Source organism: Poecilia latipinna, unplaced genomic scaffold (assembly GCF_001443285.1).
Source record: "Poecilia latipinna isolate Pla-1442-1.1 unplaced genomic scaffold, P_latipinna-1.0 Scaffold1507, whole genome shotgun sequence".
Taxonomy (NCBI): Eukaryota; Metazoa; Chordata; class Actinopteri; order Cyprinodontiformes; family Poeciliidae; genus Poecilia; species Poecilia latipinna.
In genome coordinates, this window is record NW_015114123.1 from 140108 (window position 1) to 160887 (window position 20780).

The 20780-nt window shown below is 39.4% G+C and overlaps 1 protein-coding gene and 1 long non-coding RNA gene across 3 annotated transcripts in view; one reads left to right on the forward strand and one right to left on the reverse strand.

Annotated features, from left to right (window-relative positions):
• Positions 1-816, reverse strand: part of stc1 (stanniocalcin 1) — an 8830-nt gene extending 8014 nt beyond the window's left edge. For both annotated transcript variants that reach the window (XM_015058009.1, XM_015058008.1), the window contains exon 1: positions 504-816. In XM_015058009.1, coding sequence (XP_014913495.1) covers positions 504-687 — 184 coding nt within the window. In that variant the 5' untranslated portion in view covers positions 688-816. The remainder of the gene's footprint in view (positions 1-503) is intronic.
• Positions 817-1630: 814 nt separating this feature from the next.
• Positions 1631-15895, forward strand: LOC106963211 (uncharacterized). The gene is made up of 5 exons (XR_001428148.1): positions 1631-1705; positions 3572-3660; positions 3880-4043; positions 15505-15597; positions 15719-15895. It is a non-coding gene; the product is annotated as an uncharacterized LOC106963211 (long non-coding RNA).
• Positions 15896-20780: the final 4885 nt, after the last annotated feature.

Below are 20780 nucleotides of genomic sequence, written 5' to 3' on the forward strand. Positions count from 1 at the left end.
CTAAACCCCCCCCCCCCCCCGGGTGGGGGGTTTTTTTTTTTTTTTTTTTTTTTTTTAACCAAGCTGGAAAAAAAATGTACACCAATGTAACCTACTTCTATCCCTAACTTCAAAGCTGACATTAAAACGCTACATTAAAAGTCTTCCACTACGCTGATATATGCAGCGGAGACAGAGACTAACAGCATGACACAGCCTGTGCGCTCAGGTGTCAGCACCAAGCTCCATGCTCATCTGTTGCCGGCAGGACACCGGCAAAAACCACAGCGTTAATCCCGCACCCGTGAAGCTACTCGCTCGATCGCACAGAAAAAGCCTGCATAGGCCAAAAAAAAAAGAAAAGAAAGAAAGAAAAAAATGAGGAGAAGAAAAAAAATCTCCTCGTAGGTAAACCAGTGCATTTGTGTAAATGATGTGTAAAAAATATATATATATATATATATATATAATGATAAAGCAGTGCTCTCTGAAATGTATGCAGATGGAGGCATCTTGCTACTTACAAGGGCTGTTGACAGAAAAGCGTACTCTCCTGGGTGAATAGGACTCGTTTTGCTCCAGTTCATATGCAGATGCATTCAGCACCATCAGGAGAAAAAGTCCGGTCCTCAAAGGCATTGTCCTCTCAGCGCAAGAGATCGCACAACTAAATGCACAGAGACGCTTCCTGCTTTGTGTGCAGTTCATAAGAATGAACGCTCCTGGAGCCTCGGCTGAGCAAATCTAGGCTGGAACAAGTAATTTCCTCCTACTGTGCACTCCTCTCTATCCTTTTGACTTGAATGACAGATTGCACCGATGTCAGGTCTGCACGGGTTTATATGGGAGCGCTTTATGTTACGAGTTCAGCGCTCGGACCAATCACAATCCAGCAGCAGCGTGGCGCTGCTCTCCCTGCTATCATCAATTGATGGAATAATCTAACAGCGGTCAACGCTACCGGGTCATGCAGATTGACATCTGGGCTTTAGCGCCTGATTTACTGTACGATGCAACATGTTTTCTTTTCTGTTCTGATTCTAAAGATGACTTTTAAAGAAGTCTTTCCCGAAAAGTCTTGTTTTAGCATTAATAATAATAATAATAATCTTTCAGCATGAGTTACATTTTACTTAACCTTAATAACAGAAAATTGCAGCTCTCCTCATGAACATGACGGGGCTGACTCTAAGTAAGTCGAATTATATATATATATATATATATATATATATATATAATTTCAGGATGAGGAATTCTTTCCAGGTTTGGGCTATATGTGCTTTTTACATTTTTCTAAAATCAACAAATCTGATGCCAAATCTATTTGTTTTTAGCAACATGTTGCTCAGCTTTCTGAGTGAGAAGAGTGTCACGATCCTCGGGTTATTTGCATAATTTCCCTAGTGTTTATATCTGTTTAATTTTCAGCCATATTCTTTTCAGTTCGCCTCTTTCTGTTTACTTTCTTAGTTGTTTTTTGTGTTCTGTTCTGTAGATTCAAAACGATGTCCCTTTTTCGTTGAGTACTTTTTTTAATCACCTGTGTTTGTTTTTCATTTTCCATCAGTCTGCCTGTTGGCCTTCACTAACAGGTGCATCTATTTTGTAATCAACCACTTGTATCTTGTTAGCAATCACTCACACAACCAGTATCTAAGCCTTTCTGTTTCCTGCTGGATTTTTCTGGACAGTCTTTCTAGACCTGCATTTGCTGCAGTTTTCCTCTGTAAGTTCTCCATATTATTCTTCCTTACACAATAGTCATTTTACTTGAGTCAGATATGCATTTGGATCCTTTATCAAAGAGCATGTTCCCTGCAATCTAAAGGTGATGGCTTTGACTGCAGCTTCCACTGCTGCCACATACCGGTGTGCCCCTGAAGTTGCCTACCAACCTGCCTATTGATGTTTAAATGTGTGCATTTATGAGTGCGGCTGGCGATTGTGACTGAAGTGTAAAGCGGTTCGAGTGCTCAGCATGACTAGAAAAGCACCATAGAAGTTCAATCCATTTACCATTTGTTGAATTTCTCGTTACAAAAACAGGACCATTAGATTTCCCAGAAAATGTTGACTGCAGACTTGGCTTGAAACTATAAAACTTGAAAGAACTAAAGAGCGAGGTTAGAGTTTTTAAAGCGAGGTTATGTGAAGTTATTATCAGTAATGGCTGCCTCAATTGGAGAGCCTTGTACTATAATGGTAAGGGAACTGCTATCATTAATGATTTCGCAGAATCTCACTTTAAAACGTCTGAACTATTCTGTCAAATCACAAATGCAATCTCATTTAGGATAAAAATGACATTTGTGAGCATATGTTCTGTTTTTCATGTATCAATTTGTAAAATATAATGACATTTTGTACTTGAGGTCCATTTATAACACAAACTTTTCTCCATGGTGGGTGCATCCATGGATTGTACATGCTGAAAACTTTAAATTACTTCTGTCAGAGCTGTTTAAGAATATTACAGTACAGTGGCACCCTGTTGTCATACGTTACATGTTACAACAAAACCTAAAAATCATCACTAAACTTGCTTTCAGCAAACATCTGTGTAACGTCCATGCCTCTTCTGAACAGCTCAGATTTTGCGTAACTGGCCAAGTTACACAGACTCCCCAGCTCTTTAACACATTAATAACATTTTTAATCAACAAGTGTTGTAGTCAAATTTAGCAGGTACTTCACCAGATGTCAACAGCCCTGGCTGAATGTCAACCCAAAACATTCAAATGACATATTTCCTTTATCGCTCTGACATTTTCCTGAACCGTGCTCCGTGATGACGCCATTGTTTCTTTGGCTTTAGGAAATCAACTTGACATGGAAATGAGCTACTCGCACAAACTGCGGATAATCGCCGCCCTCTCTGGAACTGCGAAAAAGCGCTGGCTTGGAGTCCAGCTGCACGTGCCCGACATACAGAGGATTATGTGTGGGACTGTAAGCTATCATTTATCATGGAGGCCTCACGCCTCCTCACATCGTGCAACGCTCAGCCGTTTCAGACAGGATGGAGGCTGAAATATTCCGATAATCAAAGGAGGGATAGATTCAGATGGAGATTTACTGCTACAGGTCCCCTGACAGTCATGTAGCGATGCTATTTCTCTTATCACACATGTTGGGGATCAGCTAGTCTCTCTGAGCCAAGCATACATGAACTCCAAATACTAAATAACCTTGATTTATTTTATTTTTTTCTTATCCCTCCCGAGTCAGAAAGGGTAAGTAATTCAAAATCATTGCCCCGTCTCATTATTAGCAGGAGTTTAGCATCTTGTCAAACTGTTGGAACCTGATGCCTGGCGAGAAAGCCAACGATGGGCCCTTGCCAGCTGCACCAGTGCCCTTTTAATGGAAAAATAAGATACTTTAGTCAGTCTAATGAATAAGCTGCTACCAACTGTCCCACTAAATCTTTCTCAATAATCTAAACACAAACAGTAGCAGCTTACAATTTGGACGAATATATTCACTCGTTTTTACGAAGGTAAGACAAGAACTTAATGAGGATTTTGCCTCGATGGCACCCAGCCAGTAGCATATGGAGGGTTCCTCATTGATGATGCAGTGTCTTTTCCAGGTTTTCAACCCGATGATGCTGAAATAATAACTCCTCGATGATGTTCCTCTTGATGATATTAACTCCCTGACGTTATTGCGATTTAACAGGTAAGCAATTTCACACTTTGTTCAAATTAAATTAATTTGTCTTGTCCCAACAACACCCTTTTCCCCTCTAACTTTTCTGCTTGTCACACTATAAATGCAACTAGTCTTTTCCTGAGCAGCCTTCCAGTTTACTGGTTATTGCAGCACTCGGATTTGTGTGCTGTACGACTGTAATCATGTCGTTGTATGTGTTAGTTTTCTGGTTTGTCTCTTTTTCAGGAGAAGTTCGGTTGGCCGTATTGACAGGTTCAGAAGTTGGTCTTCTTCTTGTGAGCGCTTCAGTGTGCTCTCTTATCTCCTGGAGCTCTGCCATACCACAAGTACATTTGAGACGGCCCTTTGTGGTTTCCTCTGGGGAAAAGCATAATGAATTCCTTTGTCAGGTAGGAGAAGGTGTTATACTTTGTTTTTGGAGATATGACAGGGAACGGTGGCATGGCACGGGAGATCGAGGGCAGAGTTCAGTGAGAGGACAAATCTGTTAGAGGATAAACATTGAGGCCGCTGAAACAGCTGAGGGTTTTGCATTCATTTCCATTGAGGTACATGAACTGATTCACTGATTGGAAGCCACTTTGCATCTTAGTTGAATTTTGCCCTAAGCTCATTGCTGTATGCATTAAAAATACTGCTTCACTTATAACCATTTTACAACTGCATATTTTAGGTATTTTTTAGATTTAACACTGAAGTAGCAAAATGATTTCATTTTATTTTTCTATCAATCACTATCAATTACAGTTTTTTTTCTAAATCAAAAACACAAATTATTTCCTTTTTTATCAGCTAAATACTTTAAATGTCAAGGACCCTGTCAACTTGTGCCCACTAGAGGGAGTGTGATCAGGTTTTACTGACTATAAGTCAACTCCCACAGTGCAACATATTCAAATGCTCTAGTATGTGGTAGAGTTGAAAAGTAGACTTTATGATTATTAAAGGAAATGAAAGACCACCTGCAGGATTACAGATACAAACATTGTAAACCCACTCAGCTCTGGTTTGTTGGCCCTCCCTTTGCAACTGTGAGTGTGCGCCTGTGTTTTGATGTGTGAAGTTTGGCCAGGGGGATAATGTGTTTTTCTCTCCAACTGCAGATGCTTGCGGTGTTCACATAAGAATAACACTTAATTTTGAGGGAAATATTTTAGTGGGAGGTGGGCTTTGGGCAGAATGAACGTATAATCCTTCAGTTAGCTACAGCATCCATCACTTTAGCAACCCTAAAAGCAGGAATTATGTCATATTTAATCATTTTACTATTTTGTCATTCTCTCCTAATACAAATAAGTGAACAAGCTTATGAAAATGTTTTTTTTTTTTAATTGTAAACTGCTTGTGTGAGTCAGATTATTCTGACCAATATTGCTTCCATCACAACCTTTAACTCTTTGTGTTTTTGGTCAAACGTGTTCAAGTAAAATATTGAAACAAAGTTTCTGCTAACACAACTGTCAAACAAAGCTCATTTGTGTTATTCACTTCTCAAAAAACATCTACTTTAAACAAATCTCAGTGTAAGGTGGAATTTCAAGAGGGCCAATAATTAGAAACATAAACCTAAAACATCTCATTAATGCATCAGCAGAAAGGAACATTTGACTTGTTTTTATGAAAGATGTATCTTCATTTTTACTTTCAGACAGCTGTTTGTTTTTCCTGAGGCTGATGCAAATTTGACTTGATGGAAAAACTCAGATGTTCTACATTCCTGAAAGTACATCCAGTACAAGTTTTAGAACAATGCATCTGGTTAAATAAAACCACAACCTGTTGTTGAGTAACATGAAATATTAGGTTCTAAGTATTGCACACGTGTATCTCCTGAGGAGGACGTACAGTACTAAGAAAGTATTTACCTCTCCCATATTTCATCTGTTTGCATTTTGTCACTCAGACATTTTTTTGGTCAATAAATCTCAACAAAACACAAATACCCATCCATCCATCCAGCTGAGGAACATAGGCCATTTAGTCCTGGGTCTCCTCTTAGAGCTACATGCCCAGAACAGTTCACCAGGAACGCATCCTGGAGGCACCACAACTGGCTCCTCTCGAAGCACAGAAGTAGTAGCTCTACTAGTAGATGCTCTTGGAAGACCAAGCATCTTATCCTATCTCTATAAGAGAACCTGGACACCTTGTGAAAAAAAAAAATAAAAAATCAGTCACTTGTGTCTCCAATGTTGTTGTTTTGGTTGTGACCCAAAGTTTGTGAGCATAGGAGAAAGTCGGAACATAAATCAACCTTTAAGTTGAAAACGTCATCTTTTGACTTATCTATCAGCACCCGTTTCACTCCAGACTTCGTACCAATCCCCCTATCGATCTCCCACTCCACTTTTTCCCACACTCGTGAACAAGACCCTGAGATAATTAAACTCGTCCACCTGGACTTGACCTCCTCCCCGATCAAGAAACCACTCTACTCTTTCAACCTGATGCTGAAAGAGTAGCATCAGTGGCCTTGGATTTGGAGGCACTGATCCTGAACCCGTCTGCTTCTCACTCTGCTCCAGCAAAAGCTGGTGATTATGACCTGATGAAGCCAATATGTCCATATCATCTGCAAAAAGCAGACACTCAATCAACCCTCAGGCCACCAAACAGGATCTCCTCAACTCCTTGCCTGAACCAAAAAATTCTGTTCATCAAAGTTATGAACAAAATTGGTGACAAAGGTCAACCTTGGTAGAGTCTAACTCTTACCAGAAATGATCAATACTTACTGCAGACCAAGCTCTGACACCCTAACGGCCCGAATCAAAAGGCTTGGCACCCCATTCTCCTGCAGTGCCCCCCTCAGGTTTCCCAGAGGAATGCTTTCGAACGCCTTCTACAAATCCACAAACACATGTCGACTGGTTGGGCGAACATGATGCTGCTGCGGATGTAGAGCTGGTCCCGTGTTCCACAGCCAGGACAAAAACCACCCTGCTCATCCTGAATCCGAGGTTTAACTATCCATCGGTCTGTCCTCTCCAAAACCAGGGAAGCTTAGGAGTGTGATCCCATGTAGCTGGAACACACTCTGTGGCCCCTCTTTTTAAATAAGACAAAGATAACTTATTGGGAAAAGCTCTCCAAAACAAGTCTGTGTTAAAAGTAATTTTCCCCATTGTAAAATCAGGAATTACCTGTGATTACCCATGTTATTTGGAAAGCTGTGTTTAATTTCATATGCCAAAACCAGGCCTAACTGCTGCCAGCCCAGTAAAATCAAGTTTTCACTTAAATAAACCCAGTCTAACAACATGGAGTTGGCTAAAAAAAGCAACACATCAACAAAATTATTGACATCTGTCAACCTGGACATGGTTACAAATACACTTTTAAAGCTTTGGGGCTTCAGTGAATTGTAGTGGGAGCCATGATCCACAAATGGTGAAAACAGGAGTTGCAAACAGAGCCAAAATGATCCCAACAGCACAGAGACGACTCTTTCAAGAGGTCACGAAAATCCCCAAAACGACACCCAGTTAACTGTAAGCTTCACTTCCCTCAGTTCAGGTCAGAGTTCATGCCGCCACCACAAGAAAGAGACTGAGCAAAAAATGGCCTGTGTGTTTGTCTCAGTTTTTCTAGAACAAATCCTGATGATCTCCATTAGGAGAACATCTCTGGACTGACGAGACACAAAGTTGAACTCTTTGTGTGTCCCAATCCACCTGTGGCAAAATTAGCACCACATTTCAGAAAAAGAACATCATAGCCATAATACGGTGGCAGTAGTGTGATAGTCTGGGGCTGTTTTGCTGCTTCACGACCTGGAAAACCTGCTACACTGGAATCGTGAGTCCTACCGTCTACCAGCAAAAACTGAAGGAGAACGTCATCTGTTTGTGACTGAAACAGAATTAAAAACTTTTGGAGTGGTCTAGTCAAAGTTCTGACACGAATGTCGATGAGGCACATTACTTTAAAAAGCCTGCTCATGCCTGAAAACCATTGAATGTGACTGAATTACAGCAAATTTGAAAAGACGATTGGGCTGAAATTCCTCCACTGTGCTGTAAACGACTCGTATCAAGTTATCGCAGCAGCTTGATTGCGGTCGTTGCTGCTAAAGGCGGCCCGACCTGGGTTTGAGGGGCAATCACTTTTTCACACAAGGCTATAACGCAGTTTTGTTCCCCTTAATGATATATGCCTTAATTCAAAACTGCATTGTGTGTTTACTTGTGTGTCTTTGACTAATATTTCAATTGCTTTGATGTTCTGAAATACTGAAGTGTAGCAAACATACAAAGGGGATAAATACTAATTCACACCATTATAGATTACAATGCACATCTTGCCTCTTTGTGATGGAAAATAATTTTTCTATTTATCTCTTTTTATGTGTACTGACACCCATGCAAACATTTAATTATTAACTTTAATGACCAAAATCACAGTGCCTGTCCCCTCAAAAGGGAGATGTCTCTATGCAGCGCGCAGTGGTACCTAGACTACGTTCCCTGCAACCGGCCATCTGGTTTCAGTTCAGATCCATCTGGAATTGACTCCAGCACAGGCATCTCAAGAATACATTTTGGAGTGGTGCCCACATCCGTTCACACAGACAAGTGTTTTCAATTAAGTGATTTTTTAAATGTCTCTAAAACCAAAGAAAATGAGCAGAGTTTAGGCCGGTGATGGTGACAAACATCACATTTGGAATTAGATGAATCAAAATAACTTGCTTTAATAAATAAACGTAGGACGTTTTTTTTGGGGGTTTTTTTATGACTCCTGTCCTGGAGTTTGACAAGGCTGTGCTTTGTGCGCTGAAGCACAGAGATCCAAGCAGAAAGATCATTTTAAGTTAAAACCAACATGAAGGATCCCCTCACTGCCAAAGCAAAATAACAAATTAGCTTCATATGTTGCAAACTGCTTCAAACTACGAGGAGAACATTTTAAAGTTTGGAAGTATTTGGCCTTCTTGATTTAATGCCTCTGGTTATTGCCAAAGAATCAGTTTTTAATTTCTCAAATAAGTGACGCAGCAATTTTACTCCTCTGTTTTTCCTGCATAAATGCTAATTAGAAGCAAAATAATGACTCTTCTATTCAACTTGCTGAAAAACCAAGAAACAAAATGAACCTTTGAAGAGATTTGCCTGTGTGCTCTGAGCAGCTGCATTTATAATCACTAGTAAAATAAAATAGCATTTATGTTACCTTACTTTAGTTGCTCCAAGGCTTGTATGGCTTCAGTATTTTAAATATCTTTATTGTAAGCTGTAATGTATTCCAAAATATGGAATATATGCTGTCCAATTAAGCGGCGGCAGTGAGTCCACACAAAGTACTAGGCCATTTTTTTGTTTTGCATGGCAACCCCGGGTTACCATCCGTACCCTTTAAGGTCCCCGTCAGGCAGGTCGCTTCACTCACATTTATGCAAAAATGTTTTACAAATTTAGAACAAAAATATTTTAAACATGAATACTTAGTAAGTTCTTGCTTTTCATTTGTTGTTTAATTAATAATAAGGAGTATTCAGTACTTGAGCATGGTAGCTTTAGATGTGGTCCGACTGCTCTATGTTCCCATCTTGGGGGCAGGAAGGGGCCACACACACTAGTTCCTGTCAGGAAGGATGTTTGTGCAGTCAGCTCCCATATTGTTCAATATGTACAGACGGCTGTCTGCCCTCAGGCTTTACTGCGCCACGTCAACGCTGCATTTTTATCCTTATGGTGTTTGATGCATTAATATCTCCACAGCCCCCCTTTCTCATGTGATTGTGAAATATGCTGGAGTTGAATAAAAATATATATAATTCATATTCAGCATTCTTAAACATGCCACGATGTTTGTGAGTATTAATACGTCTCGAATGTTTGCACATTTTGTCACATAACAAGATCAACAAAACCTCAATAGATTTTATTTGGGTTTTACTTAATAGGCCTAAATAATAAGTGCATAATTGTGAAGTGGTGACGCCAAAGTTCAACCTTTTAGTGGACAAGCAAGATGCTTTATATGAAGACATACAGCTTAGTGGTGGTGGCAGCATCATGCTGGTGGATGGTTTCCATCAGCAGACTGAGGGATGCTGGTCAGAGTTAAGAGATGGAGTCTAATGAAAAAAACATGCCTGTTAGAGGCTGCTAAAGATTTGAGTGGGTTGGAGGTTCTCCTTCCATCAAAAAACCACAGCTGGGTCTATAAAGCATTGAGTCACTTTTTAGATTTTCATTGTTTGAGAAACTTCAAATTATTTATCGTTTGTACATATCAGTTTGCTGACAAAATCACTTTTTGTATACAGCAGGGGAACACAGTGCTTCACTTCGGATAAAGCAACGAAGCAAGAAAACACAAAAGAGAAGGAACTAAAAGGCAAAAATAAAGACAAATGTGGAAGAACGTGCAGAGAAAACATATTAAACTAAGGCAAGGAAAACACATACTGAAATCAAGTCAAAGAAAAAGAACAAACAAAAGTTCAAGTCTACATTTAATTCAAATAGTTCCAGTAAGTGTGTTAGTCATAACAATTTTTTTTTCTGATTTGAACAAATGTAGCTAAGCTAAGCTAAGCTGAACTGAATAATTAAACATTTTTTTCCTCATGAATAAAAGTCTTTAGCTTTCAATTATACTCTGATAACACAAACTAAACTGCATTCGTCATCAGAGGGTTTCTATATCTGTCGCTGCCATCTGCAGGCCCAAGGAGCCGAGCTTACTCACACTTTAAAAAGTATAAAATTTAGACTCACATACTGGCCAGAAATTTCTTCTCTATAACTGCAACAGCTAAAAAATATTTTTCAATCAGTCCAATTTGGTTGTTATGTGAGTGAATACAAATCGAGGTACTTATTAGAAATTGCGTCTTAAAATTGAGCTTATTAACGTCTCCCCTGGTTACACTGAGAACTTCTTCTGTTATGCAAAAATTTTGTAGTACACAAGAAATTCACAATCAAAGCGTAACTTTTTAAAGTCATAAAGACTTTGTGGAGCTCCTACTGTCATCTTGTGTTTCTGGGGTATTTCTTTCATACATATAAGGTCTTCAATCAAATAAAAAGCCTCAAAATGCTAAATTACTCATAAATATTCTTGATTTTTATCATGTTGCTGAACACATTTTAGACAGCGGTACAAGGCTTCAAATTTGGAAGGTGGTTACGGGTTTGATTAATGATGCTGAGTATTTCTCCATGGTCTTGCGGTATTCATTACAACCATGCATAATTCCCAATCAGGGAACACTCCATCATAGCAACATAGCACTGCATCAAGAGCTCCTCAACACAGCTGAGAGAAGGTTGACTTGGTAATTGAATATGACGACAGCTCATGTTGGGGACATCAGCAAGATGCCACAATGTTTATGACGCTATTGCTTTGCGGGGAGATGAGTACACAATCACTGTCTTCCACAGCTGCCACATTTTTCCGTGCTCGACACATCTTTATGGTCAAACACATTGGGATCTGTTGTGTAATTATATGTAGCACGTGCATTGTGTCACCGAATGAAATATACCTCCAATAATATGCAACTGACTGCTTCCCCCCCCCCCATCTTGCTGCATGGAATTCTGTTCGGTCTCCAAGGTCACAAGGTCTCATTCGGATTTTGTCTCTGCGTTTTCTAAAGCACGCGAGTTGACTTTATGCGACTTAAAAACTTGGAGCATTTCCTGAGGTTGTAAGTAAAATGTCAGCGGCATAGTTTAGTCAAAAATACTTCAGGATTTTGGTGTCAGAGCTCTTCCATATCACCTGTATATTGAGACATATTTTTATACTCCAACACTAATACTTCTCTCAACTGCAGTCTGTCTGTGGATGGAAACAGATTTCCTTTGTGTGTACATGAAGAGTGATCATTGCTGAATTTCCTTTATGAAGTTCAGGGCAATCTATTAAACAATTTGGGATCATTTGCATGAAGGTAACAAACATGTATCACCTAGTGTTAGTGGTAACGCTATACATCCAAATAAAAGGGGTCAAACACAGTAAAAGTTGAGGTCAGCCCAGGGCTGATTGTGTTTACATGTCAGTAGGTGTGACAGTGAAATTTCACCTTTGTACCCTCCAAATTTGTCTCTTGACTAAATATCTAAATTTCCATATCTAATCCTGGATCTGAAGATTCAATTTCTCTGCCCTCAATCAGAAAGTGACCACAAAAGTCTCTTGGGAAAGTAATCTGCCAGAAAAACTACTGACTTTAGAAGACCCATGTTTGATTAAGCTTTCCATCTTAGACATTGGTGTCAAGCAGTGATGCTTAAACCTAAATTAATGCAAACTTTTCCAAATACTACCAACTTCACAGACTTGCAGTCTTTTAGCTCAACATTTTACAAAACGAGAAACAAAATGATTTGTACAAAGTGACTGGTTATAAAGTGCTGCTCATTTATGAGTTAGAGGTTTACCTAAAAAGTTGAAATGAAGTCTAAAGGTAGAAAGATTAACACAAACCTTAAAAGTCAATATGGCTGCCTTTGTTACAGATGTTATTGATAAGAAATGTTTTTGTTGTTGTTTTTGTGTAGTCTTCAGTGCATTGCGTTGTAAATAAATTCATCACACTAAAAGACGTGGAGGAATATTTTCATGTTGAAGTCATGCAAAGAATTAACATAATTAAAAAGACACAAATGGGTCCAGGAGATGATTGTATATATGCTGCTATATATGCTGGTCAAGCTTCTCACATTGCCCAAAAATATGCATACAACCCCAAAGACCCTTCAAGGATTGAGTTGGTCGAATGTATGAATTGATGAATCAATGCAGAGGGATGGATGGCATTAATATACATTGAGTGTAGAAAAAAAAAAGAAGTGTCACTTTCAACCCAATGTATCCACTGTGCTATGCAGAGATGGAACCAGTAAAAAAATGTTCTGGCTGTTCCCTGGAGGGCCTGTAAGATGAGGGAGTGGGCCACCGCAAGCCCACAGGGGGCCGACAGAACTCCTGAAACTAGGCAGGCCTCCAGCTCCCAGCATGCATACCATCCCATCTTCCTACCCTCAGGAAATACTGCAATGGTTTAGACTGGCTTTTCACTGTGCCATGATGCTTTCATTAAACTGGTTCACTCCCTGTTTTCCACTGCTGAGCATCTCTCCCATCTGTGTTCACTCACAGCCATCGTCTAATCTGCATAGGCTCTGGGGGACAAAGAGACCATACTCCTGAGACACAGCAATTCACGATAAATCTGACTGGATTCCCCAGCGTCCCCGACAATGCATTAGCGAGGCTGCATCGTATTGAAGTAGCATCTCGGCTTTATCTGATAATAATAATTGTTTGTGCAAACAAACTCAACGTTATTACATTGTTGTTGCCAGTATTGACGCTAATACGGTTCTTTTTTTTTTTTTTTTAAAGGTGTTTTGAATAATTTAGTCATGAGCTATGTAGGGCACTCTTGATTTAGCACAGGGAAAGTTAAACCTTCCTGTTTTAGCAGCGGCTAACCACATGTGTGATCAAAGAGAAGCAACAGAGTTAAATGGTCTTTGGCAATGCTGGTTGCAATGTGAGTTATACTGAAGGCAGATTAGCTGGATCAATTTAATGTGTATTACTAGTTTAATAAACAGTCAAATTAATGTTTGCATAAAAAGCAAATCTTTAACAGGCAAAGCCCATCAGCAGACCCTAAAGTGGCACAGTGTGAGTTCTTACTATACCGCACTGCATTCTCAGCATCATCTTCTCAATTTCTGCAAATAGAAATGTGGAGATAAAGTTATGTTCAGTCGCAGCTTCACAATGGGATTAAACAATAGCTGCTCGCCTCATTCTGTGCAACTTTCAGACGCAATAGGATGTATGGAAAGCATAGAGAGATATTCCTCATGCTTATAAACTCATCAATGGCAGTACTTACCACAACATAAGCATGTTGTGATATGTGGTCTACAGTGGTGGGAAGTACAAGTACTTCGTTACTGTACTTAAGTACAATTTTCATGCATCTGTACTTTACTTAAGTAGATTTAATGATGGGTACTTTCTACTTTTACTCCACTACATTTTACAGTAAGTATCTGTACTTTCTACTTCACTACATTTCTACAAAACTGTCGCGTTGCTCGTTACATCCAAGTCGCGTTGCTCTTTTTTTCCGTTAAAATGTGAAGTTCAGGGTCTTAAGGTGGCGCCGTAAAATCCAAGCATAACGTGACTTAGTGTCTGTTGTCACCCATCGCCTCCACCTTTACTCGCACGCGGAGCTCCAGACATGCGCAGTGGTTTCCTCTGAGCGGGAGAAGATGTCTAACTAAACGATAATAGCTGCATAAATCATAAGATATGACGACATGTAAAACCAGCAGCGCTTCGCTTTCACAGACGGTGGGACTTTATCCAACTTTTAGCGTCACTTGGAAGGAAAGCTTAAAGAAAGGTAAGCTATGTGGACGTGATGCTAGCAAAGCTAGCTGTACAGAGACACATGTTGCATCTGCGATGAAAAAAGTTGTCACTCATGCGCTGAATTATTGTGTGGAGGTGTTGACTGAGGTGTCGCATTTATGGGACAACGCTGTGACCAAAGTGCAATATAGTGATATGACATTCAGGAACGATCCGATTCTTCTGGACGGATCTTTACTAAGGTTGATGGGACTGAAGCCTCACTGAGTGCCGTTCTTTGTTCTTGTGTACACTGCAAGGTATGTATGTATATATATATATATATATATATATATATATATATATATATATACACACACACACACACACACACACGCACACACACATTTATTTAATTGCCGAATAAGTAAAAGTTGAACTATGATCACAGAGCATGCTCATTGATTGATTTCGTCTCCTGTCATGGTGGCAAACATGCAGTGGGAGGGAGGATGAGAACAGTCACGGTGCTCCTTCTTGTTGCGCCGTTGGACAGTGTTCATAGTGTCGTTTACCGTTAATTGCTATGTTTCATGGTTTAATGGTGCAGACAGTTGTGGTTTCTGACATGGGCAGTATGGGCAACTGCCCAGGGCGTTATTTCTTTTAGGGATGGCAGGAGACCTCTGTGGATTGTGGCACAGCCATGAAAGCAAAACGGAATGAAATGAGTTTTAATTGATACTGGTTAAATATATTTCAGCTCTAAGTCTTTAATATCTAGGTGTTTTTTTGGAAATGTGGATCTTTCAGATCAATCTGAGAACCAATTTTGATAAACTTAATTTTATTGTGTCATGTAGCGCAGGGCGCTGGTCTTAGTCTCGGGTTCGGTGTTCTTGACTACAACTCTGCTACGTGGCTCCTTGGTTGCATGTCCTCCCTCACCCACCTTCTTTCTATCCCCTTTCTGTTGGATTTCTTTCTAAATAAATGTCACTAATGAAGTTCATGCTACGTTAGGACAGGAAATAAGATGTTTCCATCCCTGAAATTATGATGCATAGAATCACATATCTAAGTCTAAACTCTTACAGAGAATAAACACAATAAGAACATGTTTAATCTGTGACATTGTTTATTAAAATGGCACATTTCTTATGTATTAAAATTAAATACTATCGGCACACTTAATGATATTAGCGATTAGGTTATGTATTCAGCAAGTACTTTTACTTTTAATATTTTTAAAAGCCAGTACTTTTTTACTTTTACTTAAGTAAAATGTTAATGTGGTACTTTGACTTTTACTTGAGTACTTTTACTTAAGTACATTTTTTGAGTACTTTCTCCACCACTGGTGGTCTATATCAACTGACATGATCAGATGATATAGACCACATCATAACTAATGAGAATAGGTTTAGAAGATTTATGCCGTTGCTCCTTGTTTTCCTGCTCAACAAACTGAGATGAGTTCACAAAACATAATATATCTCTCTACAGATGTCTTTTCCTGATTCTGAACGGAGCCCAGGCTCAGATCTCTGTTCCAGTTTTGGTGGAAGCACCAGCGGAAGCTCGGTCACCACAGAGAGGGTATGCAGTATCATTGTGACGTGTTGTTCTCCTTAAAATTCTGCTGCGGAGCAAAACAAAACAAAACAAAAAAAACAGCATCCTGCCATACAAATCAGTGACCATCATATCCTCCCTACAGATATCCTGGATGGAAGGCAAGCCGGAGAAATTATTTTACTGACTAAACCATACACATACTGTGCAATGCAGAAATGCAAAAGTTTTGGATTCAGTCAGAATGTTGCTCTAAACAGCTTCTCTCTCTCTCTGTCTGCTATTCTACCCCTTTATACGACATAAAGATGCTCATTCTTTAAAATTACTTCCTGCAGGACCAATTTTTTTTTTCCCAAGGTTGCCTTGGTGAACCAGCCTAAGTCAAGATTAAGATACTCAGGGTTAATTGAACCTGAGCATTTTGAGAAAGTCGGTACATCTGAGTCTCCTGTTGAAACAAGCAAGAACCACTAAAACTATATACTTACTATTAACTGAAGAACTCTGGACTGAGAGGGCTCCAGAAAGAAGTGTCTTCTCCAGATACCTTCAGTTTTGAATAAAAGCTACAGCTGCTCACGTGAGCAAGCCAAATTGCCTCTTCAGAAACATCTTCAGGCTCCCACATACTTCACGGTCACATGCTTTGAAGATGTTCTTGTTTGCACACATCTTTCTTAAACAACACAGGCCACCCGAGGCACATCACTCCCGCTTCAGTCTAAGTCACACTCCTACCTGCGGAGGTTCACACTCCCTCCTCTAATTTGCTTTTACGATTTGGTCAGAAAGAGAGCGGCACATTATAGCAGGTATTTAGTGAAGAAACATATAAATGTACATAAATCCTCAATGTGTCACAGCCTCCAAAAAGCATTCATGTCTCCAGCAGATACCGCATATTTCAAAACATGTTAGAAATTGAATTGCTGGTCTTATTGCTAACATTGTCATACCGACAAACAAAGGAAAAGTTTATACAGACTTATCAGTACAACCAATAAATAATGTCATGGACTTCCATGGCTGAGCAGCTGCATTTAACCTTTTCCATCACCAGATGCAACACAAGCATTTGGGGGAATGATATAAAGCACACTGTCATGGAAATCCCTGAAATGATGAAATATGCCTCTGTCTGATAATCCAGTGGATGAAACTGAATTCGGTAGTTGCCAGGTGATCGGCTCTTGCCTGACAGCTCTGTGTCAAGCCAAAGTGGGGACTGCCTTTCAGTAGCGGGGGTTTGCCCCTAGGTTCCAGTGAAAGGTCACAAGACCAAGATGATTTTGGTCAGTTTTATGCTTCTGACTTTGTTGGAACAGTTTACAAGTGGCTTTTCCTGTTCCATCATTGCTGTGCACTTGTGAAGAAACCAAGGTCCATAATTATACTGACGAGTATATTTGTTGTGGAAGACGTTGCATGATCCTTAGGGTTTAAGTCTGGGATGTAACTCAGGTTCCTGTGTCCAAAGACGGGCGACCGAATACGTTTGGTGATATAATTGTAGTTGTTAAAAGGCTCTGGTTGAATCTCTGCAACAGTCGAGTGTCGCTTCAAGCCTCCCATTACAGTCAGGTGGCACTTCTCACTACTTCACTCTGGAGAAGCCAAATCAGCCCCTAAATTGTGCTGGCTGTGGACATCATGACACATTTTTCTCTTTCAGTCTATTCGGTGAAAAGTCTACTGATAGAAAGGCCTTTTACAGTTTCCAAATATATCAGCTCACCTCTCTGTGCAAAGGGCTAAAAATGGTTAAGCTGCCATGCACTTTCCATCAGTTCGCCAGGAACTGAATGAAACTCTGACAGACAGAGAAGTGCAAACAAGGCAAGGACTGTGTCCCAGGCTCTTCTCTTTGTGTTTCCAGCAGGACGGATATTAACACACAAATAGAATATACCGCTAAATCTAAAAGACACACGCGCACACGCACACATGCACACACAGCTGCCTGCAATAGCTAAGATTAGCAAGGGAGCAAAACATGGTAAAGTTGTGGTATTACCATAAAGCAAACTGCAGTGGTGGGTCCTAATTATATGTTGGTGGATTTGTCATTACAAATGATTTTTTTCCCATTACGTAGATGGTTTACAGCCGTGGTTTTATGGGGCTGCAATTATGCACAACTGATATGCTAACATGCTCGTAATGATAATGCTTTCATGGTGAATTTGATTTAATTGCATGTTCACCCTTGGAGTTTAGTCATAGTCATTTTAAGTCCACGGCTCTAAACAAAAATAATAGCAGTTGTATGCGGAGATGTTTTTACAAAAGTGCTTATTTTTTATTACCTCAGGTCTCATTATGTTTTAGTTGGATTTGATGTGACAGACCAACACAAAGTGGTGGAGGGTTGTGAAATGAGAGGAAAATTATTTAGCGTTTTCGAATGGCTTACCAGTGAAACTCTGAAACGTATGACCCACATTTCTAAATGTTTTAACTATATTACACTTCAATTAAAGCTGCGAGTTGTTGGGTGGTTTATCTCTCCCAACTTTTAACATTTAGACACAGACAGGTTTTTTTTTGTGGTTTTTTTTCACAATCTGCTTCCAGACATGCTCAATTTGAGTCATGTCTGGACTTTGACTGGTCCATTTGTGTTTTTGATCAAAATCTCTCCATCGTAGCTCTCCCTGGCTGTGTGTCCAGCATGTGTCCGATTACACGAAGTCATATATGTTAATTGGATTTTGAAGGGAGTTGGTTGCACTTGACTTAGGGATATTTGAGTAAAGTAGATCGGATACGTTGGCACACAATGACTTTTTTCTACTTCTGTAAAAGTTTTTTGATCTGTATATTTTTGGAGTTACTTTTTCCGCAAGGCTGTGGAAAAAAAGTGTAAAGCACAAGCAGTTTTGTCCATTGTTTAGAGATTTTTCCACTGTCACTTGAATATACAATAGTTGGAGCAGTGGCGTGGGTGAACCCTGAACCCAATGGCCTTGCAACACATGCCCAACATCTTGTGTCTTTTCAGTGACCTGTTTTGGAAACTTTCAGACAAGTTTACTTCTTATTGTCCGCAATCGTTAGATGAAGATGAAAGGAGACATAAAAAATCTTGTTGGAGATATGTTCCTGCACTGCTAGGATGTGAGTCAAGAAGTAAGTAAGTTAGAGTTGTTTTATGGCTACTTTTCTGCTGCACCTGTGGGGTTTATGAACCACAGCGAAGCAAAGTTGCAAAATAAAATAATAATAATTAACTATTAATAATAATTAATAGTTAATAGAACCGTACATAGCTTGCAACAGACAGACACGAACTGATGCTACAAATAGAGAACTTTTACAGCATTCAAGATGAACAATTTTTCCTCACTAAAAAGAAAACAAACAAAAAAAACACCCCATTTATGAAAGTTAATTTCTACAAAATGACAATTAGATAAAAGTATTTAATTCAAAATAAGTAATTGCACATATATTCAGCCCTTCCAGTCAGTATTTATTAGATGCATGTTTGACTGTGTTGTTGCATAAAGTTTGCGTGGACAGGTCCCAATCAGACTTGCACATCTGGAGCGATGTTACTTCATACTTCCTCTCGAAGCTGTTCAAGCTCTGACAGGTTGAGTGGCTTTTCAAGTCCACCCATAAATTCTCCGTGGGATCGAGGTCTGGGCTTTGACTCGACCACTCCAGGACGGGAATCTTGTTGTCTTCAAACCATTTCTCTGTAGATTCGACTTGATGCTTCGGGTTGTTGTCTTGCTGGGAAATAAACGTTCCTTGAAGCCAGAGTTCTCTTGGAGAAGGACACAAAACGCCATTTACATGCGTATCGTATTCCTTCCTTTTCTTTTTTATTTTTTTTTTGATAATTGATTTAACCAAACTCTGAGGGACGTTCAGCGCCTCTGAGATTTATTGTATCCATCCCCTGATCTTTACTTTTCAGTAAGCTTTCCTCTGATTTACTGGGAGCGTTCTTTTGTCTTCATGCTGAAATGGCAGCCAAGAATATTGAGAAACCACTGAATGAACCTTCCAGAGTCTATCTAAAAGTGAACACATCCCCCGTTACAATTTCAGATCTTTTAGAGTTTTAAAAAATTTCAGGCCATAAAAAATAATTTCCAGACTTTTTCCAGCTTTAATGTGACACACAGTCACATTCAATGTCTTAAAATATTATTGAAAATCTCATTTAACTCACTGACTCAGGTCAAACACATTATATTGATTAATTAAACACACACGTTCCAAGCTTTTCTTTCTTATTAATTGTGGTAATTTTCTGCTTTAAGAGTAGAAAACATCAGACCAATGAAAACCTTTCTAATACAGAATGACAGACTTAAAAGTATGCAGCTGAAAAGTATGTTCAATATCTGCTTGAAGATCATTACTTCCAAAAGGTACTTCTGATCTGACATGTTATTTGTTTGTCTTGACCTCACTGCTCGGCAATAAATTTTATATTTTTAGAAAGTAAGTTTATGTGAAGCCAAATTTGCAAGCTAAATATATATTTGCGTTTTTATGTTGGTTGTGGATGCAGTAACTTTTCTTTTTTTTTTAACACCATACAGCCTCTTATGGCGCAGAGTCAGCTCTTCATTGGGTGCAAATTCAATCCAGAAAGATATCTAAATGAACTACCATTTAGTTTATGATTCTGTGTAATGCAAGTGGTAAGAAGTAAAGCTATTCAAGTAGACCCGTTCGAGTGCTTCTTAATGAAAAAAAAAGGTCTTTAATTCGTGATTTTATTTTTGTTTTACATCACCGATTTCTCTTTCATCTAGTTGCCCACACGCAGTGATTTTAAGTAGCACATTATGATGCTCAGGAACTTTAACCAAAGAATTCATGGTTTATGGTCAACGGTTTTATGTGGAAAATGGGAGACATGCACCCAGTAACACATCCACCGAGACTGGTGTTGACTGGTGTTGGAGGAAATATTTTCCATGAAGAAATTCCTGAGCTTGTAAACAGCTCAGGTCATCTGTGATCGTAACCACTCATTTTGTTTTCACCAGCACTCACAGTTTTTCCTTCTTTTCCTTTCTTCTTCTTCTTCTCCTTCTTTTTTCCTGCCCCAGCAGAAGCGATCGGCCTGCATGGGGGTCCGCAGGTGCACATAGAGCCATGTGCTGGTGCACATGAGTCAATTCGAAATTACCTAGCAGCTTCATAGAGAAGCTTTGTAAGCGTTAAATGGCCACCTATGA